The 25,857-nt window shown below is 46.3% G+C and overlaps 1 protein-coding gene across 6 annotated transcripts in view; it reads right to left on the bottom strand.

The window, feature by feature from the left end:
- Positions 1 to 25,857, bottom strand: part of ATM (Serine/Threonine-kinase ATM-like protein) — a 207,918-nt gene that overhangs the window by 80,888 nt on the left and 101,173 nt on the right. For all 6 annotated transcript variants that reach the window (XR_015691873.1, XR_015691872.1, XR_015691874.1 and 3 more), the window contains exons 52-58: positions 18,840 to 18,914; positions 18,187 to 18,294; positions 8,790 to 8,954; positions 8,555 to 8,671; positions 7,970 to 8,121; positions 7,676 to 7,880; positions 7,552 to 7,599 (exon numbers count right to left, since the gene is read on the bottom strand). Coding sequence is in view for 3 of the 6 variants with exons in the window: in XM_087684863.1 (XP_087540989.1) it covers positions 7,552 to 7,599; positions 7,676 to 7,880; positions 7,970 to 8,121; positions 8,555 to 8,671; positions 8,790 to 8,954; positions 18,187 to 18,294; positions 18,840 to 18,914 (870 nt within the window). In the remaining 3 variants the exon portion in view is untranslated. The remainder of the gene's footprint in view (positions 1 to 7,551; positions 7,600 to 7,675; positions 7,881 to 7,969; positions 8,122 to 8,554; positions 8,672 to 8,789; positions 8,955 to 18,186; positions 18,295 to 18,839; positions 18,915 to 25,857) is intronic.

The following is a 25,857-nucleotide window of genomic DNA, read 5'->3' as shown; positions in this document are numbered from 1 at the left end:
GACCCAATAAGGATCTATAAAATTCAACACTCATTTGAATGATGGAAGCAAGATCTGTCACCATAACACCTTGTCCATCCATTAAACACACTATATTTTCCTGGGCTTATTTTTGGTCCAGACGAGTCCTCTTCTTGAAGAGATTGAACCCTACCTTTCAACCATTCAATGCATGCGAGCAAGTCATCATTGTAATCTCCTGCCTGACATAGTGACAATGAATGAGCCAATAAAGATTGAGCATGCTAGAATTCAGCTCGTAAAGAGGAAGCAGGTCAAATACCATATTGTCTGGAAAATGCTCGGGCATTGTCCCTAGAAACCCTCCATGCATCCATCCCCCCAGATAGGACCCTCAAGCTAAAAGAAGTGATCAATTGTTGAACAACATCCGAAAATTGATTTTGTTGCAAAAAAGATTGGTTAAAACGAAGAGGCAACCATGCAAGTAGAGCCTTAAAAGCATTAATAGGTCTGTGACTCATTTCCAAGACTAAAGGGTAATGATCCGACAAGACATGCTGTCTTTGCATCCACATGTCAATGATTGCAGGAAGAAAAGAGTCACACTAGCAAATGTAGATCCTATCCAATCTGGCCTAGGTATCAGGATGCTGAAAAGAACGATAAGCATATCTTGATTGTGATAGATACATCCAGGACCACAAGTCCTGTTTCAAAGACCCATCTGCAAGGGCATCCCAAGCCTGTCTCTTAGGGGCATCCATGACCGAGTGCAGAGAAGTCCCCTGATCCCTAGAAACACGTGCATTAAAATCACCCATGACAAAGTCTTAACAAGCCATGGCAAGGTAGTGCAACTCATACCAAAGTTGATGACGTTCCCTTGCAGAAGAAGATGCATATACGCCCACCAGCCACAAAACCTCTCCCTCATAAAGTATTTCCAAAATAAAAAATCGGCCGCCAGCATCTTGAGAAACCAATGATGGTTGCAGGGACGATTTTACAACCAACATAACTCCCAATTTATGTGGAGCTCGACCACTCAAAAAGATAGCATAATCCTTGTAAACATAAGAAGAGCTAGTCAAAGCATGTTGTTTATGCTCCACAGCACAAAAGACATCCCAATTTCCGGCTAACACAACTTTCCACTAACCGATATTGCTTACTACCCGAAGAAATACCTTTCACATTCCACAAGGCAATTCGCATGATAAATCACAAACGAGACAAACTACTAAACCACCTCTTTCTCTTTCCCTTTTACATCAATGGCTTGAGTTGCCTGGAATCTCTCCATTTCAGTTTGAATTACCTCTATAAGATCTATCCTCTATAAACCAGCAATCGAGTCACGGGAAGGAAACTGCTATTGCTGGGAACGAAAAACATCTCAAGGAGACACAAGCCTCCCATGTGCATCAAAGCGCAAATCAGGATCAAAAGACCTTTTATCATCCACTGCCGGTGTACGAGAAGATTGAGGTTTCATATAAAACTCCATGCCTCTGCGTTGAAAGGTTTGAGTGATAGGATGCAACGGTGGATGGACAGAAGTCAACGAGAATCTTGTCTGGTCTTAGTCTAACCACAATGACCCAAGAATCCTCCTAACGAGACAAATTCCGCCCGACCGCTAGCGACGCACGCTCCACACCAACTTGGGGAACATCCTTTTTCCGGTCATCACGACCATGTTGGGAAAGCTTCTCAAGATCCGCTTTCGGCTGCTGAAACATCTGTTGGAATGATGGTCTTGCATAACCATGTCAGGATCCATAGAGCGCCGCAGTACCTCAAGCTTTTTGTCACATTGAGAAATGAAATGGCCCAATTGGCCACATTTGAAGCAGTGTCCAGCAAAAGTACCCCATTTCAACTCATACATCAAGGTTTGCAACCCTGCAACCTCAAGGCGGATTTGGGAGGTCGGGCGAGGTTACCTTGTATCCCAAAGCATACATGCTCTATTCCTATTGTGGGAAGCCACTTGAAGTTCCACCAAAACCTCACCAAGGGTTCTCAAAACCAAAGGGAGGAGTCTCCGAAGATGTGAATGAAAATCAACCACCTCCACCCAGATCAAGCATGCCTGCCTCAGCACCTCTTGAAACTCGGCCATAGGCAGCCAAGGGACCATATGAACAAGCTACCCATCCATAAACAAAGGAATGTGTTGCATAACATGAGCCCGTACATCCAAGGAACAAAAGAGAACCTCAAAGAACCCCCTCAGTCCATCGTAAATCTCTTCAACCAGAGGAGCCAGCATATGCCTAGAAACATCATTATGGCACTGTTCAACACTGACTAGTATGGACTACAGCCAGGCACAAATTTTGGTGATCAAGTGAGTCATTCCAGTAAAGTAAAAAATGGCTGCCCTCTCATGGAAAGCAGCAATCCGCTGTAAAACCAGGTCCGCCGTTCCCATTACTGCAACTACATGATCTCCATCTAGTAAGGAGTTAGCTTTCCCCTCGTTAGCATGGACATAATCTGACATAAGATGATTGGTAGTGGCCAGTATGAACTGGAGAGGCCCTTCAGGCTGTGAGCAAGAAATATTGTACTCTAGCTGAGGCCTTTTTTTTTTCTTTTTGAGGGGGGTGGGGGGATCAACAGCCTGGGGTCTCTAGCCGATGAATCACCATCCGAACCCTCCAGATCTTGGTCATTCCCTTGACCTATATGCTGATCAAGGAAGGCCATGTCGATACCATTTGATTCCTACAGATTCTCCATAGTAGCAGCAGTTGCTGATCACAAACGTCTTACTAAACCCTGACTAGGTAATCCAACCAGATGTGAGGTAACTCCCTGCATGAAAACTCTCTGTGAACAGTCTGTTCTGCCGGTAAACTGTTGCATGTTTCAGATTAGGCAAACCACAGGCCTGCTCGATCTTCGCCTTCTCACTCTCTATGATTGTCGGTCAGATGCCTCAGGAAGGCAGGAGGACAATGTGCAACACGTCCAATAGCAGGTCGTGTGAAGCAGGAAGGGAGGCATAACCCTCTGTAGAAGTGAAAGGAGGAAGACTCAGATGCACCTAATTTATGACTACTACTGGTGCCGCAGAATGGGACACTCACACGCACACAGGTCTGCAAAAGATGGGCAGATGGGAGGCAGGGTAGGGTGCAGCAGCTAGTGTGTAGGTCAGAATCATCAGGCAAGCTGGCGACCAGGGCAGCCGAACCTCCTGTCCTGGACACGCAGGAAAATCCGCCAATAAAGGAACGTCACGTCCAGAGCAGAATCGCCATCGCTTTCAACACCAGGCTCTCTCTCTCTCTCTCTCTCTCTAGAGCAACAATGTGCACAAATATAGTACTAGGAGCCCCGTACCAAATTGTGTCTCTTTGACACTTTAGTTATGCCCACATTACTCTATGGAGCAACCATTTGGGGCCCAAGCCTTTATCACACTAGACAGGCACCTCTCATTGACTGTAATAGACTTGAAGCACAACATTATGATGGCTGGGAACATATCGAGAGACCGCTGGTCATGATGATACCACATATGATAAGGGTGAAAGCCTCAGTACCAAAAGAGATCATCCAAGCAGAATTGGGCGCACCACCCATGTTAGTTAAGGCACTATTCCAGGCAATCACCTTCCTCCAAGGGATATGGCAGCTCCCTAAAGACCAATAACCTAGGCTAGCTCTGGAGTTCTTCAAGACAGCTTGCAGCAAAGGGAGATAGACATTGTTGGTACGCACATATGAATACGTGGCTGAACTTGCATGGCATGAATATAGACACATTGCCACCATTCGATTACAATCTTGATTGTCCACTTTGAATCTCAATTGTTCAGAGTTGAATAGAGTGATCAGAGCAGACATCACTAAAGTGTAGACAGAGAGGACTTGGTCCAAGTCCCCCTTTCCCATTAGGCACGAAGATGGCACAGTACCAATGTTACTTCTTGCATCTTTTCCATGAGGGTTTCATAGTGAGGCCGAGATATATGGATGCTCGACTTTCTCACAGGCTTCAAGTTGTCATTTGACAGATCCGCACCTCATCACATCAACTGATGATTGAGACAAGTCGATGGAGCCGTGTTGCAACAAATGAGAGGATGTGCCCACTTTGTGCATGGGAGAGGAAGAGACAAAGGAACACTACATTTGTAGATGCACTATATACTATGATATTTGAGGCCGCTACCATTGCCTCTTTAAGGAGGGCTTTGGACCATTGAGACAGGTGATGGACTATGAGGACCAGAGATGTTTGGGCCTTTTCTTATTGGAGCTCCAATGGCACAAAGCAGGATTGTTACGGGATCAGAGGCAACCCCAGTCACATCCACCCCTCTAGAGAGTAGTTACACATTTTTTCAGTATAGCTGACACCCCAACAATAGCCACCTTAGACACTACATCTCCCACTGATAGACACCATCGAGGCACATTATCAGGTGGCATCACAGTAGACAGAGCTATAGCGTTATGCAAAGCATGACGCCCTAGGGTTCTTGCTCAACAACGCAAGCATGCTCATATGCGACAAATTCACGTCATGATTGTTCGTTACAAAACGAAGATTACCATGTCGAGTCACGCAAGGGTAGCTTGCAAAGTCTTTGCGGATTTCATATACTGAGAGGGAGATATTCTATACTCTTTACAATTTCTCAGTTTTTTATATTCTTCATATTCCATTTCAATTTATCATGTAGACTTAGATATAATTTTATTTTCTTCTCTGATGAGACATGATGATGCCGATTGTATTAGTTATGGTCTCATAAGCCATTCTCGCCTTCCAAAGACATTAATAGATCTTTCTTTCTTTCTTTCTCTCTCTCCTACCTGTTATTAGGGCCAAGTTTGTTGCACCCCCCATGATGATGGAGACCCTCATTCAGACCATCAGCTTCATACATAGAGTAAATGAAATGCATCTGAATAGACTACCTAGGAGGGCCTTCGAGGCTCTAGGCAGCTAGCTCAAGCAAGACAAGAGGCTTCACACTATGCACAGGTCCAGGAGTGGCTTACATGATATGGGATCGACATAAACCATCTCCCCCCTTTCAATGTGATCCTGACTCCCCTGTCATACACCTCTCCCACACAAAGAGGAACTTGGTTATGCCACAACATCTCTACTAGTTGTGCATACATGATATGGGATCGACATAAACCATCCCCCCCCCCCCCTCCGTTTTCAATATGATCCTGACTCCCCCTTCATACACCTCTCCCACATAGAGAGGAACTTGGTCATGCGACAGCATCTCTACCAACTGTACATTACAGCACACATGGCTATCACCCAAGCAGCCCCTTGCCCCAAAAATGCCTTACTACAAAGACCACTTCATGAAGACTACCATGGATGACTTCATTGAGAGACCTGGATACCTAGATGTATACATGCCACATAAGAAGCGGGGCTAGCTTAGGGTATCCTCTCACCAACTTGAGATCGAGGCTGAGAGACAAGCCCACATCCCTAGAGCTGAGTGGATCTACAAATTATGCCAAAAGGAGGTGGAGAGCCAGGAGCACTACATCTGCAGATGTAGAGCCTACAACATAGTCCAAGCTATATACTGCACGCTATTTGGAGGAGACACCTCGCTCAAATGAGTTATGGACTTCCCACACTAGTGCCACTTGGGCTAGTTTCTAGTTGAGATCCAAAGGCTTCGCATCACTACTGCAGGCTGGCACTACACAAAGAGGGGGGTACCAGTCACAACTTACTAATTTCTTCCAGACAATGACCACACACAGCACCTACACAGAGAGGGGTGACAATCCAGAGAGTAAAGGAGATCAAAGCAACACGCTACCCACAGATACAGGGATACCAAACACAGATGATACATTAGAGAGAGATGAGGGAGATCCACCAGAGACATGAGCAACAGCTGACAGAGTTTAGGGCCCAAGCTAGATGCTACCCTCATACTATTTCATCCGGGATGTATGACATTCTCTACCCACCAATCCCGACTGGGTGGAACTAGATATACAAGTATCATTCAGCTACACAACTAGACATGTACTCTCTCATCCTCCCTTTGTATTCCTACATGAGCCCTATTTTGTCTTGTACACCACCTTAGCTTCTTTTATACTATATCACTGACCATACTCCAACACGTCACATTTTGATGTCCAGTGACGATCAACATTGTACATGCTTTTGTCTCATATGCCAATTTTGGTCTCTGAAGACATTAGTATTTCTTTCTTTCTTTCTTTCTTTGTGTGTGTGTAAGTGTGCGCGTGCATGCGCACCTGCACACCATGTGAACACGCTTCATGTGCATTTAATAAAGGTCAAGGTGGTCTATGTGTCTCTTGGCCTATATAAACAAGGTCATGTACCTTGTATATCTTTCTTTTCATTCTATCAAAAATATCACCCTCTTTGAGTCTACTTTGCTTAGTGTTTGCCCTTCCTGATTTCCAACACCAATCAGCCTAGGAAAGAGATCAGTCCAGGTTTCCAGACTCTGGATTTAGGTAATGTCTTATCGAAAGTACGAGTTTGACAATTGATTCACAGCTTGCATATGCCATGATCTCGGTCACTATGTTACTGCGGACTTGGAGGCAACTACTTGGTTCACAGATGAGGATCCAACTTGCAACTACAAGCATACTCATAGGAGTCATTAAACACACACAAGATCCCTCCCAAACACTGTGGACAACAAGATATTGTCATGAATAAGAGTCCATTGGTAGAATTATTGTATGATACACTTACAGCCATTCCATCAGCACAAATGTATACCTACAGCAAAGGCTCTTTCCAGGATCTAGATGAAGATTTCCACTCCATGAAAGATGAAGGGTAACAGTGAGGCTTCAGTGCATCAGGAGGACAAGAGATGCCCTACTTCATACACAATAGAAGCACTTTCTTCCACCTAGAGTCACACATGATCTGACCACATTAGACCAACAGATTGACTTTTCACACAGTCCTCACACACTCTTCAGACTGGATAGATCGAGGATAATTTCCTTTTGAACTATCATTCTTATCCTCTACAGTGCTTATGTTGACCATATTGTACCCAACTGAGATTTGATAGTAGCACCTTCTCGTTCACAGGGTTAGTATGCATATACCCTCAGTATTGTTTATTGATGAGGTGTTGTAACAGAGTTAATGTTTCTTGCAGGAAATAAAAAAGAGTATGTTTTAAGAGAAACACACAGCACGTAAGGGCAATTGTTTGATTGGCAAACATCACAAAAATAATGATTTAGTAATGCATCTAAACTAATCTTGATACAGCACATTATTCAATCTCGAGCCACATATGGTGTATATAACTCCTGTTTCACTTTTCAAAAGACACAGCATTCTACTAGCTTGCAAACCTCATGATGTATCATCGCTATCCTACAATGTGCTTGTGCTATTTTTTTAACTTGGTCCTTTACAACAGAGGTGGCTAGGCTATCAATAAAATTTCTCTTCTTGGAAAAGCATAACCATGAAGTTGGCTGCATGTGACAGACCTGAACCTAGAAAGCTGAAAACAATCATTATCTTTGCACTACCAATGTCCTCATACATCGCAAATATATTACCTTCAATTTGCTTCTAAACGTTTTTGTTAGAACATTCAGCTCCTTAGCCTGTGCAATCACCAGAAAGAAGTCAAGATGGTCAAATGCTAATTGTTATGCAATGTGAAATAGCCCATCTAATCACCTTATATTGCCTTAAGTGATGTGCAGCTTGTGCTTCACTAGAAGTCAGCCGCTCATCATAACTTCTATACAAGGAGTCAGCATAATGTGCTAGGCGATAATAAGCACGGGAGTTCCTTTTTATCACTGTCTTGACTTGTTCAGTCTCACCAGTTTCACAAAGCGTAACAGCTTTCTGAAGATACTGTTCAAGAATGACCCGGGAGCTGCATAACAGGAGGAGTAAGAGCCGATTTGCAAGTAACAAGCAGAGGAACCAAAAACTCAGGACAACAAACTCGGCTGCACCATAAACCTGTCTGAACGAGTCTCAGCAAGCCACTTTCCCGTAAGACAGTACAGGTTTGCGGAATCTTCCTCAATATTATAGTGGTTAATGACATACTTTAAAAGGTTAACTGCCATCCCATGCTGACCTTGAGCCCACAAAAGTTTTGCTTCTTCCACCTGCAAGTGACCGTACCAGGAAAGAAAGCAAAAAACAATATTACAACCTAATACAACTACATCATTGCACAAGCAAGTTTTCTGCTGACCTTTCCAAAACCATCTTATTGGGCAAACAGTGGCATGTAATAAGAGCATGTCAGGTCTTACTTGAAGCATCAAAAATATGACTGCTAAGGCATCCTTGTCATGTGGAGTGATATGCACATTCTAATCCAGACAAATGCAATTCAGCAGTCTATTTGCAACCTCATGTCTCTATGTTGCCAAAACACACTCATAGCTTTCACAAACTTAATTTTCTCAAAAGTTATAAACTGATGTTAAAGGCAAGCTTCAGTATTAAGGAAGTCTAAGATCACCCAGTCTTCACACTAAATGGATGCATTTTGAATCTACTTTTGAAAGCGTTCAACTAATGAGATCAAATCACCTTTCCAGCCATCCCCAACCTGTTCAACCCAACTAGATCATCTTGTGACTTCTTGATTGTCTTGTAATAATTCTTAAGCTCAAAGACAGCAGCTCCAGCTTGATTTATTCTTCCGCCCTTAATAATAAAATAAACAATAACAGAAAATATAACATGACTTAAAATCCATAATAAGCACAATGCACTATCAAGAAAGTAAATCCAAGGAAAAAAATAGGCCATGGAAGAAGCTAACCTTGCGTGCCAAAGTTGCAAATTCCAAAAGTTGCTGAGGCACATGATCCCCACATTCCAAAACTTGATACAAAACTTTCCTAAAAGCAACAAATGGCCCCAGCAAATCATAATGAAGCTGCATCTGTTTTAGCCTCCACTGCCACTCTGCATCAAGCATGACTACCTGTTTGATCAAGGCCAAAACCATTAGAGTCCTACATTAATTTCACTGAACAGAACTGGAACCTTCATAAACCAAGAGAGGGCCATAGACTGCAAAGGGTCAAGATGCCAGGCGTGGAGCATTTAAAAGTAATGAAAAAGGTCACTGGCCAACTCTATGTCTGAAAACACATAAATGCAAATGCAAGGGACACTTGGAGTGCAGTCAAAGGACAAGCTGAGATGCAGAAAAACTAGGCAAACCAGGACAACCAATTCACGTATGCATGCAGATGCGTGCGAGCACATGTGCATGCTTATTTATTTATATTTATATCTATATTTATATTTAATAATATATATTTCTACATTTATATACTTATATGAATGACAAGAAGGCTTATGTTGTAAGAAATGTGCCCAGCCACATGTTCAGCTCTGGGATAACCACAGAAACACAAAAAGCTCATGTGACAAGTGTAGGTAACACTTTTCTATTTCCAAATCCTTTCCCTGTGAGGTATAAACTCCAAAAAGGATACATGACGTTTAGCAAACATTCATAGGAGCACAAGCCACTAACAGCACTGTTTCCTAAATTTAGGACTTCCCTATTTAATCAAATCAGCTTCTTTGGGCACTCCTAAGATCCCAAATATTCAGGGATCTCCTAAATCTTCTAGGATCACATCTATGATCCTGCATCTCCTGTCCTTAAGGGCCTCTACCATATTAACCCACAAATTGTACTGAAAGAAGAAAATGTCTGGAGCCTTCCCTTGGTATGGACCGGTTCACTTCCAACAAAGAAATCCTATTAAATGACCTTGCTGAAAACTAGGGTGAAAATCGCATGACACTCAAGTGCATAGACATGGAAATAATAAGAGGTTGCAATGGTAGGCCAGGCTGGCCACTCTCAATATGGCAACTTTCTGTGGAGCCAGTTGAGCTTCTCTATTTGTCAACTTTCAGTGTTTGACTGGGATGCTAGTCAAGAATGAAGAGATTTACTATAGCAACTCAAGCAATCGAGACATGATCATGTTCCCAATTCTGTTATTCCTTTCAAGAGGTTTTTTCCCCACCTCGCAGCAATAAACAGTAAGCAGGCTCAATTACTTTCAGTGCACTGCTAGCTTCAGCAATATCCACGAATTAGTGCTCTATACATTTGTTGCACAGGTATGGATTCTCTCAGGGTGATATGAAAAGTCGTGATCCATCAGATGCTACAAGGTCTTACTACATGGCCGAAGTTCTTATAAGCTGTGCACCTGTAGAAGGCAAACTCCAAAGTATGGCAGTAACTTTGATTGTTGGGTTGAAACCATGGTTGTCAGGTACAAAAATTATAATACAGTAAAATACAAATGGTACTTGGCTTTTTAAAGGCACAATGTGATTCAAATACATCATTCTCTCCTAAAAGCTACTTAAAACCTACATTTTGTTGACAAAAAAAGGTAAAGGAGTTGTTTGAATCTCAAACAATATGATCACATGAGAGAATCATGTTAGTACAAGTAGCATTTAACTCATCCAAAGTGTGGATTGGACTGGAATAGGAGTATCCATTGAACTGTACCTTATGGTACTATCGATAGAGTATGATACCTACAGTACGTTATAATACAAACTCTTTCGTAAGTGGACTAGTGCAACTATGGTTGAAAGTAAAGGTCTTCAAGTTACTGAGGTGCAATCATACCATTGGTCTCCAGGACATTTAACCTATAAAGTCTCTCTCTAGGACCAAGACAAGGATTATCCTATTGCATGGTGACTCTCACCACATCAGGAGGAGAGAGGCTTCGAGAGGCTTTTATTTGCACAAGGGACTCTAGCAACTTTTTCAAGTGAGTCACTTGTAGTTTGGCATTATAGCCCACCATAGTGGTTGTTTACCCAGCCACTGTATTTATGATGTACATACTAAACCTTCATATGGTTTATCCTATGCATTGTACTTTAACTCTTTAAGGATTTCCCTGAGTTATTATTACTAAATTTTTCTTTTTAACATCTCCACAAGGAGGTGCCATGTTGTACCATAATGTACATGCCATAATATCCCTAGGTTTGAAGCAACAATAGTAGGATTCCTACTAGTGAGAGCTTGGGAAGTTATGGCTTGGTAGATTCACAAGCTCTCTTCAATTTTCTAGGAGATACAGTGCAGCAGAAGCTAAGATCTTGAAGATTGACAGATCCTATGCAGATGACTAAGCTTGTTAGAGAGAATGCTTAGTGGGTATTATTCATGGTACCAACCACCCTCTTATCTATCTTGTTCTCCTTGGGAGAATTAGCACGCCCACTTCTAACGTGAGGATTCCCTCGCCTTATTATCGCCACAATCTTACCAGAACCCATTGCACACACATCTGGGGAGCCAGATCAATTTCTTATGGAAGGGTAGTCAGAGATATTGACCAGTACATAGCAGAGATCAGGTCTTTCTTTAAGGAGGACACTTCAGAGGAGGGCAGATGGCCTTCTAAAGAGCTAGAAGATCCAGTGTATGGTAGGTTGCGTAGTCCTCCAAGAGCTGGGCTTTATCATCTAGCCTTCACCAGTAAGCCTGGCTAGCCTTCTCTCTTTAATCACAACTTGAGGCAAGAGTCCAGCCATAACTAGAGGTACAGAACACACCCTCCTTGGGGGTGATTTCCAACACAAGTTTCTTCTACAATGCTGGACTTGAAACCCCGAAGGGACACAAAACTGTGATAAACAGACTAATGGAGGGTGTCTCTCCCTAAGTAAATAATAGTTAGTAATACATGTGATGGATCTGGACCAATCGGATTTCACAAGTTACATGTGGCTAATTATAGTACTCAAAAAAACTGATTACAACTGAGTGCTCATGCTCAACAGACTAGCTAGAGCTGATGCAAATTCACAAATACATCATGTATACAAGCCTCTCAAGGCGGTCTGGGGGGGATGGGGGCAAGAAGCCATGTGGGGGGAGTGTATCACCAAGTGGGGCTGCCTGCCTGCATCACGAAAAACAAGTCTTGGCCACCCCAAGTGCGCATGAAATGACAACAGAGCTCCTAACGAGCCCTGGACTTGCCCTGCACTTGATCCCATCGGCCACGAAGGGAGTGGATGATGGAAGTCTAGAGCTCTGCTAAGGTCGCCTGTAATGAAAATCTCTCCCCGCTAAAAGCCTCTTGACACCGCGCCTTCTAGATATGCCATCCAATAAGACTCCCTATGATCCCCATACCTTCCAACGGTCTGCTGTGGGCTCCAGTACCTGGCGGATGGGTAGAGCCTCCAAACCGACCATTGCGCACGACCCTGCCTCAATAATGAATATCCTGTCGTGCATCCCGGCCTCATACAGAAGGTGACTGCCTTGGCTGATTGCCTGCCAACAGAAAGCTCCCATGAGATACATCCAAGGCTCGGTGCTATACGGCAAAGGATGCAGCATGCTCCTCTCCACACGAGTTGTGCCTCTTAACATCACCAAAGGCAGTGCTTTGGGTTTCCAGAGGCTACTGTGTGCAGTGCTTACAACCTCCCTCCTGCATCTGGGCAAGCCAACTTCCCACCGCCAAGCCTCCATGTGCCTCCAGCCATAAGAAATACGACACCCTCCTCGGCCTCTAGCTATCTCATAGGCCGCGCCAGAAGGTCCGTTGGAAAGGCTCCGTGATGATGTGCTCTGCCCAGTGCCTACTACATGACGGCGCCCAATCCATATCCTCCTGCATCAGTACGTGTTTGCCAATCCTGGCGGTGTACTCTAGGAACCTGGGTGGCTTATTGGCAACCGCAGTGGCTGGCCATAGCCACTCTCTTGGATCCCACTCCAGCTCATCAAGCAGTCTGCCCTCCCAGATCCAGAGGCGTCACTCCCTAAACTCCTTCCAAAAAACATAGGGAAGTCTAGTAGCCATGTCTTCGCCTAAAGACCCACCACCCGAATCCTCCACGAAAGGGTGGCTACCTCCTCCCCCTGCTCCCCTCTATCAAGGTCCAAACACCTCCCCTCTTGAACAAAGAAGAAAGTCCCCTACGGGGCGCCGCCCACTCTACCTACCACCTGTAGGGGGATGCCTGCTAGTGAAAACCTAGCTGCCCATACCTCCCCGGGCTCTATCGACTCTCGTATATGGGGAGCCAGCCACTCCAGAGGTATTGCTGCGTATATCTCCCTTCTCCTCAACTCCACTCCTCTCTAGCGGCCTGATACTCGTTGCAACACCTCCTCGTCCGCCATCCTGTACACATCCCGCCATGTCCTGATGATATGAGCCCGGCCGGCCTCCCAACCAGCCCACTGGATGTGGGGGCACTCGCTGATCTGTGCCTCTACCCGATCTTTGACCTAGGGTTTCCAGATCACTGGCTAATGGTCTATCTCCTCCTGGCAGCCTAGGGGAATCTGGATTAGGATCCTACGGAGGCCCTACCATACACGGAATAAGCTGCGTAAGAAAGGTGAACTTGGGGGGGTGATTTGGGCTGACGCGAAGATCCATCTCAGGGACGGCCTCCACTCACCGCCTAGCCTCAGTCTACAGCCCTGAAGGCCCTCCTACCATAAGACCTTCCAGGTTTATCCGCCTGGTCTGAGGCCGCGGACAACTAGCTTGCCCAAGAGGGCCATACTCTAATACTTTGGGTCTATAATCCCAAGCCCTCCATCTGACCGATGCCGTATGATGATCGCCCACGCCACCTTGGCCTTGGAATCCCTAGAACCATCTGACATTGCCCAAAGGAAATTCCAGACTAGGCGGCGAAGCTGCACTACGCATGATGAGGAGAAGCACCAACACGACGCGATGTACCAGGCCATGGCTAGGAGGACTTGGTTATCCACCAGGGCTCGGCCCGCTAGTGAGAGGCGAGCCGTGCTCCAGTAGCTCAGTTTCCTTCGAATAGAATCAAGGACAGGAAGAAACTGTTGGGTAGGAAACTGTTGGGTAGGAGTGATGTCAAGTCCCACCTGGAACCTTAGGTACCGGATGGTCTACCCTGTGCTCACCCATCTAAATCCCAGGTAGACGCCCCACTCCATGCTAGAGTCTGGGTCTGTGAGGAAACCAACCAACTTCCGCCAGTTCATTTTTGCTCTCGCTGCAGAACAGAACACATCAAGAGCCAGTCTCACTCTCTTCAGCATCAACTCATCATTCTCCATGTAGAGTGATGTATCATCTGCATACTATGAGTCTAACAACTCAATCTCCTCTCTCAGCGGAAGTCAAAGGCCGCATAATCCGCTCACACGTGACCTGAGGAAGTGAGACATCGTCTCTACAAAGAGTAGAAACAGGTAAGGGGCCAGGGGGCAGCCCTATTGAACCAATCTCTCCAGCTGAAAACTCCTCTCCTCGACTTCCGCCTATAAGAACCCTGCTGGTGGCCGATCAGCAAAGGGCAGAGACCCCGCAAATCCAAACCGAGGCGAATCCCGACCTCATCATGGTGCCCTCCAGGAAATCCTAGTCCAACCTGTCATAAGCTTTCTCGAAATCCAAGAGTAGTACAGCTAGTCTCTGCCCATTGTGCTGAGCCCACTCTGTCGCCTCATAAGAGGTAAATACATTGTCTAGGATGCTCCTATCTTGGACAAAGCATGTCTGTGTATCATGGATGATATCTGGAAGCACGGGACGTAATCTTTGTTAGTACCTTATAGGCCATTGACAATAAGGTGATATGTCTTCACTGGGAAAGCTCCAAACGGTCTCTTCCTTCGGAGAGAAGACTGATAAGGCTTGCCGAAAGACTATCTGGCATTTGTCCCGAAGTGAAACCTCCTGGAAGGCCATCAATAGGGGGTCCTTCACCACTTCCCAGTAGGTAGTGAAAAAGGCCTTAGAGAGGCCATCCTCTCCCGGGCATTTCTGCCCATCCTGTGCATAGAAAGCCTCTTCTAGTTTCTTCTCTGTGAAGGGGGCTAGGAGGGAGTTTCCCATCTTCTCTGTGACAAGGGGCGAGATGTCATCCCAAACGTGCTGTCTACATCTCTATCCTCTAGCTGAAGTTGTCTCCTGCTGGAAAAGGCACGTGTAGTAGTTGGTGGCAATCTCCATCACCTCATCTACGCTAGAACGAGACCTCCCATACTGATCCCGAAGGCTACGTATCTGCTCTCCTACGGTGCGAGGCTGGTGCACCTAGAAAAACACCTTGCACATCGTGTCCCCCTTCCGCGCCCAGAAGGCTGCTAAGGTTCGGAAAGAGAACTCCGAGCGCCTGTCCTCAAGGCCAGCAATGGCTGCTCGCATGCGTACCTCCTAAGTGTGGAGGGTGGGATCCCCTGGTGCCTCCTGTAATAATCTCTGCGTGGCTGCAAGGTCCCGCCGGAGTGCTCTCTCCTCCTCCCAGCTCTGCTGCCTAGCCTGTATGGCTGCCTCTTGGCAGATTCTGCTCGGCTCGGCTAGGACCTCAAACCTCCTCTGCTATCTGGTCCCTCCTGTCCCACTCTCGAGTCCAAATCTGCTCTATCTATCTTGTCACCTCCTCCCTCCTATAGATTGAGTCAGCAATTTGACAAGATCGTGTCTAGGGCGAATACTGAGGGATCAAGTGTTAGGAGAACTAGGCAATGATCGGACAACGTGGCGCCAACCAACTACTCAATCTGGCCTCCACAAGAGCCTCCCCACTCTCCCACATACAGCCTGTCCAACTGCTCCAATAGAACTCCACCTAGCAGACGGTATCCCCAAGACAAGTCCAACGACCTCTCCCTCCTGTGGAAGGCAGGGTCTCTCTAGGCATCGCGTGCTCCTACTGCCAGCAGAAAGACCTCCCATGCCTCCTGCTCCTCCCCACCCATGCCCTGGTAGTTTCTACCTCTGCCCTGCTAGTCCTCCAAAGCCTCCAGGTTGTTGAAGTCTCCTCCAACAATCCACGAGTCCACTTGTGGGAGTCCATCCGCGATCTCAACCCAAAACCTGTTGCGTACCCTAACCTCCATAGGGGCATAGACATTGAGGACTCCAATGCACGAGGCCCCAATATCCAATTTGATCCATAGAACCCTCCTTGCCACTATCGTCTCGTGATCTCACACACAGGGGGTGAGACTTGGGCCAATAGAGGCGCATATGCCTCCACTCCTACCGTGGGCACCTATGGCGTGTTCCCAGTAGGTGTGCGACATGCCCAGAAATACCTTCCTTACCAATTGGGCCTGGGTAGGGGTGAGCTTGTGCTCTTGTAGAAGTAAGATGTTGATCCGTCCAGCAACAAGGGCAGGCTGCAGCTCCTGCAAAATCAACTTCCTAGAACCATGTGCCCCACTCTAGTTGAGACTTTTCACATTCCAAAATGCAAGGTGTAAGCTCATGGGAAAAGCTGTGACAACTGACCGAACAGACATCTGTTCGGTATGGAGGTTGTTGATGAGGAGGAGAAACTATGAGGCATGCAAGTACGCTTTGCCACTGGTCTGGACGGCGAACTCCAGTCTCCTATGGTGGCCCTTGGCAGGTGGACCATAGGGGTGATAGATGTTTCATGTGGTACTATCAATGCATCTATCAGCCATGCTAAGAGTCGTGACTCTGTACACTGGTAGAAACGGGCCGCCTGTGCCAGGGGTCACTCGATCACATCCCTCGAAGCTCTCCACTATGAAGGGGCTCGAAAGATGATGCTCAAGTGTGGGACCTCGGCACCAGCCCACCAGTTAATGTCCATCATGCAACCAGGCCACAGTTGTGCAAACAGTGCTAATTCTTCTTCTCCCATCCACTAGGAGATGTGGTCCACCACCTGACTCTTTAACTCCTCTACCTGTGTAGTCGTCCAGTCCACTGAGTGAGAGGACTAAAGAAAAAAGGTGTAGTTTGGTCCATCTGAGGTGCTAGTAGATGGGCCTTTCCTCTCCTTCACTTACGAACCACGAAGATCCCCACCTCTAGAGGTAGTGGGAACTCTCCGCGCTCCGCAACTCTGAGGTAGGACCATGGGCCACTGCGGAACAACTCTTATGGCAAAAGTTGTGCCCGTCTCGGGAAAGTGTGACAGGCGGCAAGGGCACATGAGCTAGTGGCTGTATGGGAGGGGGAAGACTGCTGGTGCAAAGAGGATGTAGGCGTGTGTGGCTCATCAGCTCCTGTGGGAGGAGGGGGGTGGGGTCTGGGGGGGATCACCTGAACCGAGTGCGGATCAGGGGGTTGCTTGATAGGGGAGGTGGTGGGGGGGAAGAGGATCGGGGGATGGACGAAGGTGCATGGCCGGGGGGGGGGGGGGGGGGGAGAACGGGTGTGGCGGCTGTGGGATCTCAGGTGAGGTAGTCCATGGCGTGGGTGGTGGATGTGGGGGGCTGCGGTCCTGCCGGGTGGGACGGACAGGGGGCTGTGGAGTGCTCTACCGAGGGGGCGTCGCTCACCCACCTGCTCCCTGCTTATGAGGCTGGGTCTAAGGAGCTGGCTGCGCCCCCCCTGCTGTCTCCCTCTATATCGTCTCTGGACTCATGTGAAGCCGTCAGCGTCCACTTGCGGGCCTGTCGGCGGAGCTGCCTTGGCTCCGAAACGCGTGCAAACTGCTGCCTGATGCCCAAAGTCGTGGCAGCGCAGGCACTGCCCTGGTTGCCCAGTCACAAACAAGTTGCTGTAGCGAGTGTCTTCCACAATGCCAGACTTGAAACCCTGAAGGGACACAAAACTGTGATAAACAGACTAATGGAGGGTGTGTCTCCCAAAGTAAATAATAGTTAGTAATACATGTCAGGCTTGAACTGGATCTGGACCAATCAGATTTCACAAGTTGCTGTAGCCAGTGTCAAACTGGTGACTTACTCTAAGCACATGAGGAGGAAGAGTGACACCTTTCTTCACTAACACCTTCTTTCACTTGGATTCACTTTGACTGCTTATCATGTTGACAAGATGCCTAGTTTGTGAAGTAGCTACTGATTGCATTCCTTAAAGGTTTTGTGCTTCTCACATCACTTTTGTGTTAAGGGCATTCCTTCAGCATTCTCAAACACGCATGAATATCACTTCATAAGATCAAACTCATGTGCACTCTGCATCATTCATTTGTGCACTTCAAATGCAGTTCTAGTTACCATGGTCTTTGCATTGCAAGGTCCACCTAATGGTCAATTAAATAGAGCTGTGGGCTGCTTTGTAACCTTACCACAACTTAATAAGATACAAAGTATCCAGCCAGAGGTATACTAGTATCATTTGCTTCTGTGGCTACATTATGTGCATTAACAAATTGGAAAGTTTCAGATGGATGTTACAGCTTAAGTTTTCTACCTGGTCACTTGTGGGAATATATGGACCCAATAAATTTTGACCCACTTCGTTTTGGTTTCTTTTGATTCTCCAACGTAAACCCCAGGACTTGGATAGACAATCTAATATCTGCATAATCCATCACCACCAAAAATGTCAAGATCACCGTTTTGATATACAAAAACAAAAAAACTGTCATGCTGCAAGCAGTAAAATGATACCTAATCTTACTGACAGCCAACAACTGTATGGCTCCAAATGATGATTAACAAAAAATTTGTCTACTGGCTGTTCATTAGACATTATGTTCTTTCCACCTAGATAGAATGGCCTTGTAATAAGCAGTAGGATATTTACTAGCTACCATCTATTCAGCAAATGTTACCTAACGTAGACAAATCCCTGTATCCACTACAAAAGCAATTCTTGAGCCTGAGCCTCAAAAACATTTCAAGTAGTCAAACCTTTCCCTCCAAAAGCCTATTCTCTCATAAGAGAAAGCCTTGCAACAGAGTATGCTTTATTCCCTTGCATAGTATTATGCTCTGTTATATAGAGTGACTTCTGTGGCTCCACAATGTTATCAGTCATCTACAAAGATGTGCAATCCTATCTATCCATCATAAATAATGACAATATTGTTGGAGATTCATATGTAATTCCCATTGGATTACCTGTAGCTTGACAATTGACGGATATATGTTTCCAGTGCTTTCCAAGCTTGAAAGAGAGATCAGTTTAACCAACTCCTGCAGTATAGATACAAATCCCCAGAAAAGTATGTGATCTTGTAAAGAAAGAGAAGCTGCATTAAAAAAGTAGTCATCAAAGGACTCTTAAAGATGGGTTTGACTAAGCCTTTTACACTATTGACCTACCTGTCCCTGTACATAGTCAGCTAAACACTCCAGCCATACAGATATTCTTCATGAGCACACAGAGTGTTTTACAACATATCGCCATTCTGTTCAGTCTACTAGTGCAAACTATTACTTGCATGCAGGAACAAAGTTATGACAATTGGGAAACATAAATGTTACACTAGCCATTCATGAAAGAGTTAATGGATGACCTTTCTGTCATTTGAAGCCTGAAATATTCTGCAAGATTCCCCATGCAAGGACATCTCACAGAGGATTCATGGCATAAAGTTTTGTTAAACGGTCCACATTAGCATATAATATGCCAGGAAACAAAGTAGTTCTATAGCAAGGTCTAATATTTACGGCTGCAGATTCAATTTGTAGTCTCTGATAAAGTGGCATTAGGATGCATTGACAGATCACTTCCTAATGAGGATTTAAATTTTCTTTGACGTTCTGAAAGAAGAATACAGTACACAGGTCCAGAGTGTAGTTTTCCTAGCTGAGCTTTAATTTTTAAGAGTTCTTTAGTAAGTAGCTTAGAATTCATTTACATGCTGCTTCGTGTGACTAAGGTGCTCAATGCCTCGGATAGCATAGCTTCCTTAACGGTCCTTTAGTAAGTAGCTTAGAATTCATTTGCATGCCACTTTGTGACTGAGGTGCTCAAGGTCTCAGATAGCATAGCTTCCCTAGCTGAGGAAGAAAGCAGTTCCCCATTTACTATTCTCAAGTGAGCGTCATTCCTCTACTTGCACTTGAATAAAAAGCCATTCTAGGATGCTCTTCACAAGATATACCGTTCTGAAAGGTAAACTCATGGGATCCATATCTGAGCTGAGCTTCCATCTTTGCCTAATCAAAAGAAGTTCCAAATAAGTTGTTTCACCCTTCTTCTAGAAAATCCAACTAACAAGCCATGTACCTGATAATACTTGGTCAATCTCAACCCAGAGTCTAGTTGTACTCAAACAAAGGAGCCCATGTCTAATGCTCAACAACATGGGGGTTAGTTCCTACTTTGATATAATGCCAATCCCAAGATGATAGGCCAACTATCCCATTGACTACAGAACCCCAAGTGAGGTCTGCACTCAAGCTGTTGCAGAGGCCCACAGACCTTACAATTAGATGAGGACACTTGAAGCTATATAGAAGTCTCCATAGCAGAAACAAATAACCTTTTTTTTTTTCAGAGAAAAGTAGAAATTCTATTAACACACCTCAAAACAAAGCATCTCAAGGCAAGAAAATCCAAGTACAAAGCAGTCCTGTAAGGGACTTCCATATCAAGAATTATGTAACAAGGGGAAGTCTATTACAAAGCTTGAGTGAATAACCAATCGGGAGGTCTAATAATGCCAGACCGTGTGGGTGTGGAAGAGGGAAAAAGTGCCCAAATGCCATGTCCTGAGAAAAGCATCTCTCGTTTTCCTCATAGTCTCTGAACTGCCCTATATTCTCTCTCATGTCCCATGAAGAGTATGCACAATTTCTGTCCAGATCCTAAAGAGAGTATTTGCAGTAGATATGTCCACAAAATCAATAGGCTGGCTATGTCTGGCTGTCCATATGTATCAAGCAAAAATGCGAGCTATGAGCTCCCATCTGTGACAATGCCCCTGAGTCCATACTGTCTGTGAGAAATCTGGCATGAAAAGTCTGCTCACAAGCTGCCCCAATAAGAGATAAGCCTGACACCCCTGTACATCCTCATACCCGCAAGCTAGGCCTCTGTCAGCAACCCATGCAACTGTCCCCCGCGTAGCAATCATAGAATCTCTAGTGCCATGAAACACCATCCTAAGGGCTCTCCTCCAAACCTCCTACGCCCGTGGGCAATACCATATGCAATGCCTCTGAGTCTGCTCATCCTCCCCACATCTAGGCCAAGGAATAGGATCTCTACCATAGACAAGCCATGTACCAAATGCTAAACTCCTCTGTGCTGGTAACCAAAGAAAGAGTGAAATCTTTGCTGGTTCAAATCTGTCCTCCAATCTCCTCCAGAAGTCTGCAAGGAAAAGCTGTGATATACCCTTGATAGTCCAATGCTCACCAGCAGCTGGTATCACTATGATCCTACTCATCTGTATTCTCCTCCCCAACCTAGTGGTATAGCCAAAGAAGGGCACATGCTGAGGTGTCTCTACAAATGTATCTCTCCATACCCACTCGCCAAAATCCCACTGAAATCTCTGTAACGGCCTTCTATATGCCCACTGTCTCCATCCATCTTCCATACAAGTTTGAGGGTCTGGATCTAAGTGCCAAGTCATATCAGAGTGAGCCACAACTCTAATCCTTTTCTCAAGAGCATCCTGCGAACTCTAACTAATCCAAATTTTCTCACCTAAGTCTGCCATCCATCTCTACTGAAAAAGTAAACACACTGTCTCCAAAAATGGCTAGCACTGCAAGAAGGATCTCTCCTTTGGTAAAAAGCCCTATCCATCTCTAATCTGTCACTGTGTCATTGCTCAATTCAAGGGGTACCACCTCCCTAATGCTCTCCATTATGACTCTGGCCCCACTAATACCTCAAAGTCCCTGTCTCTGTATATGGCCCTACAGCTCCAGAAAGGCAAACCACTCCCCCACTGTAGAAGCTACCTATGCAGATAAGTTCCAGGGTTGCACCCGTACGTCGAACGGACAGGTTCGTATCATACGAACCGTACGGTACATATCCCTACTATTTCGTACGAGATTTTAGATGTGTTTTGGCCACGTATCCTGCGGGACAAGGCGAGCTATCCAGAGAGTTTCTGGGTGAAACGGACTGGGGAAAAAGGCGCAAACTGGGCACGATTGATCATTTGCGACACACACACACACTTGCAAGTCTATCCTCAGCCCTCCCTCTTGTCTCCAAGTCTCCAAGGCTGCATCAAGCTCCCATCCCCTCCAAGCTCCCTCTTCCTCTCTCCTCTTCCCCTCTTCTCTTGAGTCTTCCTCCCATCCTCTCCCTTTTCAAAGTTCTTTCTTCTTCCAACTTTCCAAGTTTCCCCTCGACTCTCTCCTCTTCATCGGGCCTCCAGCCTCGCCTCGGCACCATGACACGCGAGAAGCATGAGGCCTTCAACTTGCACGCCATCCATGTGGAGAGGGACACAAAGAAGTCCAACTCCCACAATTGGATATGCAAGTATTGCAGGAAGAGCTACACAAGCGGTGCGACCCCGCTTCTCCAACATCTTTCCAAGACAGGGGGGCAAGACGCTCCATGCAAGTCGATCCCTCAACACATTGCGGACAAGATTCTCACCAAGATGTCCAACTCCCACAATTGGATATGCAAGTATTGCAGGAAGAGCTACACAAGTGGTGCGACCCTGCTTCTCCAACATCTTTCCAAGACGGGGGGGCAAGTCGTTCCGTGCAAGTCGATCCCTCAACACATTGCGGACAAGATTCTCGCCAAGATAAGAGAGGGATCCACTAGAGGAGGAGGTGGCAGATCAGCGGCGGCGGCATCTACACCTATGCCTACTCATGAGGAAGCCTCAAATGTAGGCCTATCTTCGACCGATGCAGGTGAGGCCTCCACCATTGGTGGTGCCGACTCCACATCCGCTTCGAGCTCCGGCAGTGGCAAAAGGCAAAGGTTAGAGGCTCATACGGTACTGAAGAGGCAATCCTCTCTCTCTCAAGCTCCCGGTCATACACGTGGATCGGTTGCCTTTCTTAGAGAAAGGCAACAACAATCCGATGTTGAGATTGCACCCACGGTGATCGAGTGCAATCTTGCATTCAACATCCTAAAGCATGAGCAATGGAAGAAGATGGTGAGAACCATCGCCAATGTGGGCCCATGTGAAGCATGGAGTGGCGTCTCATACAATGATATGAGGACGAAGAAGATTGATGAAGAGAAGGAGAGGATTGATAAAACCCTTGATCCTATTCGGGTTGCATGGATGGAGTGACCGTAAGAAACGGGATATCATCAACATACTCGTTTCATGTCCACTTGGCACATATTTTTTGTGGGCCATAGACACCGGCAAGAGGGGAAGAAAAACGACCGGCCCATTCATCTACCACCACATTCGCCAAGCTATCATTAAGGTACACATTGTCTTTTTAAAGTTGATTTCATTATTCATGAATCATAATTAGAATTTTCAAGTCATAATTCATCTCTCCCCGAAGCTTTTATAATTTGTACCATGTATGATGTACTTGTAGGTGGACCCGTTGAATGTGGTGCAAGTTGTGACCGATAATGCATCCAATTGTCGGTGCATGGGCCGTTTGCTTGAGGCCGAGTTTCCTTCGATCGTGTGGACTCCATGTGCAAGTCATTGTTTGGACTTGCTCATGGAGGACATCGGGAAGCTAAAATCGGTGAGGAGGGTGGTACACAAGGCTACATCTGTTGTCACATTCTTCACGGTGAAGGTCAAGGTGCTTGCGATGTATCGCGAGCATAGCAAACTTGATTTGAAGAACCCTTCTTCAACTCGGCTTGCTTATATGTGGTTATTGTTGGAGCGGCTTTATGAGATGCGGTCCGCCCTACGCCAAACAGTGGTCTCCACTCTATGGAATGAGTGGGATGAGCATGAGACAGGGGAGGCGAAAGCCGTGCAGCAGTATGCCTTGATGAGCAGTTTTGGCAGAAAGTCCGTGCCATTGTAATTGCCGTGACTCCCTTTTATAGGGTGTTGCACGTGACTGATTGCGAGGGGTCCGCCATGGGCCTTCTCGTTCACTTCTTCAGAGCGGCATTGGTGGAGGTACAAGCTTGCACGATGATCATAGATTCTCACCGTACACAAATCATAGAGATAGCAAAGAGGAGATGGGCATGGATGCATAGGCCCATCCATGGTTTTGTAGCATTGGTGCATCCGGCCTACAAGTCGCCGGCGATCATGGATGACAGAGAGCTCCGGTCAGATCAGCTTGCATATTTGACTCGTGTGGTCCCCATAGATGACCACAACACAGTCCTAGAAGAGCTTGGATGCTATGCAAATCAGAGAGGACATGTGGCATTTTCTTCTCCCACTTGTTGGAGAAGGGAGTCACTTGTAAAGCCTCTATTTCGGTGGCAAAATTTTGGATATGCACTGGAGACTCTTCAGCCCTTAGCCATGAGAGTCCTTGCGCAGGATTGCTCTTTGGGTGCATGTGAGAGAAACTAGAGTGCCTATTCTTTCATTCACACGAAGATTCACAATCGTCTTAGCACATGACAGTTAGAGTGGCTAGTCTATTGCCGCACTAACTTGCACATGATGAAGGCCATGATGAGTATGGGTAGTCCAAAGCAGGTAAATAGCTAACCATAAAATGATAAGTCAAGTTTAATTTTTAAATTTGTTGGCTTCAACTTGTTACAACTTACTTTATAGTACTATACTCAACAATTTAGTATTTATAATCTATTATCTTATGTACATTGTGTAGGTGAATGTTGATACATTCAAGTTGACGTGCGACTCTTGCGAGTGTACATCAGGAGGTCGATGAGCAGCAGATCTTTGCAGAGCTCTATAGAGAGCTCATAGCAGCAGACACCCATGACACTCGTAGTCAATGTGCTAGTGGGCGAGGAGTTCGAGTTGCCAGCAGGGGCATGGTCATTCGATGCCCTCTGAGATCGACGAGGGGTGGTTCAAGTGGTTTGCAAACATATATGAGGCAGAGCTCTAGTAGCTCTCGTTGAGTCCGTGATGATGACATTCTCCCCTTTCCTACAGTTAGACCGTCACTGCCTAGGGACTGCCTAGGGAGCCATCATTTGATGATGATGGTAACCTTATCAGTGAGGATGAGTATGAGAGTGCCTCATCATTCGATGAGGAGGAGTCATCTTCAAACTCTCTTGACAAGCACTCAGATGATGATGATGATGATGATGATGATGCTGATGATAGTGATGCCTCATGAGTCATCCTAGCCTCTAGGCCTTAGCTCTCTCGAGTCTCACCTTTTTGTATCTACTTAGTGCCGTCCGTGCCACAGAGCTCGAACTGAATGAAACAACAATCTTTGGTCAAGTCGTAGGACACTCCCCATCCAAAGCCCAACTTCGGGATTGGCTTCACTCCACGCTACGCATTGGCACAGCGCAGATCACAGAGGCAATTCTCATGGGTCAAGGGATCTTCATGGTTCGACTCACCTCTGCGGACGCAACCCGTGAGCTAGTGGATAGCTCACCTTATGCCTCCACAAAGGGGATCATCTATAAGGTTCCCTGGTATAGTTGCTTCTAAGACACCCGCCGGTCACCCTACTATTCCCCGGACTGGGGATAGAGCATCGTCAGTTGGTGGAGGACTTTGGATGGCTCTTCAGCACAGTTCTTCCTGCCTCCTTCGCCGATGCAGTGACAGCCCGCAGGAGTCCCAAAGGTATGCGTGGCTGTTTTCTAGACATTGAGGCAAGCAGACACTCCTTCAGGCAGCAGGTTATTGTGACTGGGCAGCAAGGGCAGTGCCTGCAATGCTATGACTTTGGGCATCATGTAGTAGTTTGCATACACTTTGGAGCCAAGGCGGCTCCGTAGACAGGCCCGTAGGTGGATGTTGACGGACTTACACGAGCGCGACGACAGAGAGGGAGACCGTAGGGAGCGCCTCAGTCAGCCCCTCAGACAAACCACGGTAGCAGAGAGCAGGAGGGCGAGTGAGGGACCCCCGGAGCACCCTGCAGCACCCCTAGCTCGTCCCACCCAACAAGATCACAGACCTCCACCACCACCCACGGAGGCGTCATAGGCTACCCCACCCGAGATCCCACAGCCCCCACACCCATCCCCTCCTCATGGATCCCCCCCCAACCCTATCCCATAGCCTCTCCTTTCTAGGGCCAC

This window comes from Lygodium microphyllum, chromosome 9, assembly GCF_053477565.2.
Source record: "Lygodium microphyllum isolate KBCC chromosome 9, Lygodium_microphyllum_v1.1.10, whole genome shotgun sequence".
NCBI classification, from domain to species: domain Eukaryota; kingdom Viridiplantae; phylum Streptophyta; class Polypodiopsida; order Schizaeales; family Lygodiaceae; genus Lygodium; species Lygodium microphyllum.
This window is presented reverse-complemented; position numbering and strand designations above follow the sequence as displayed.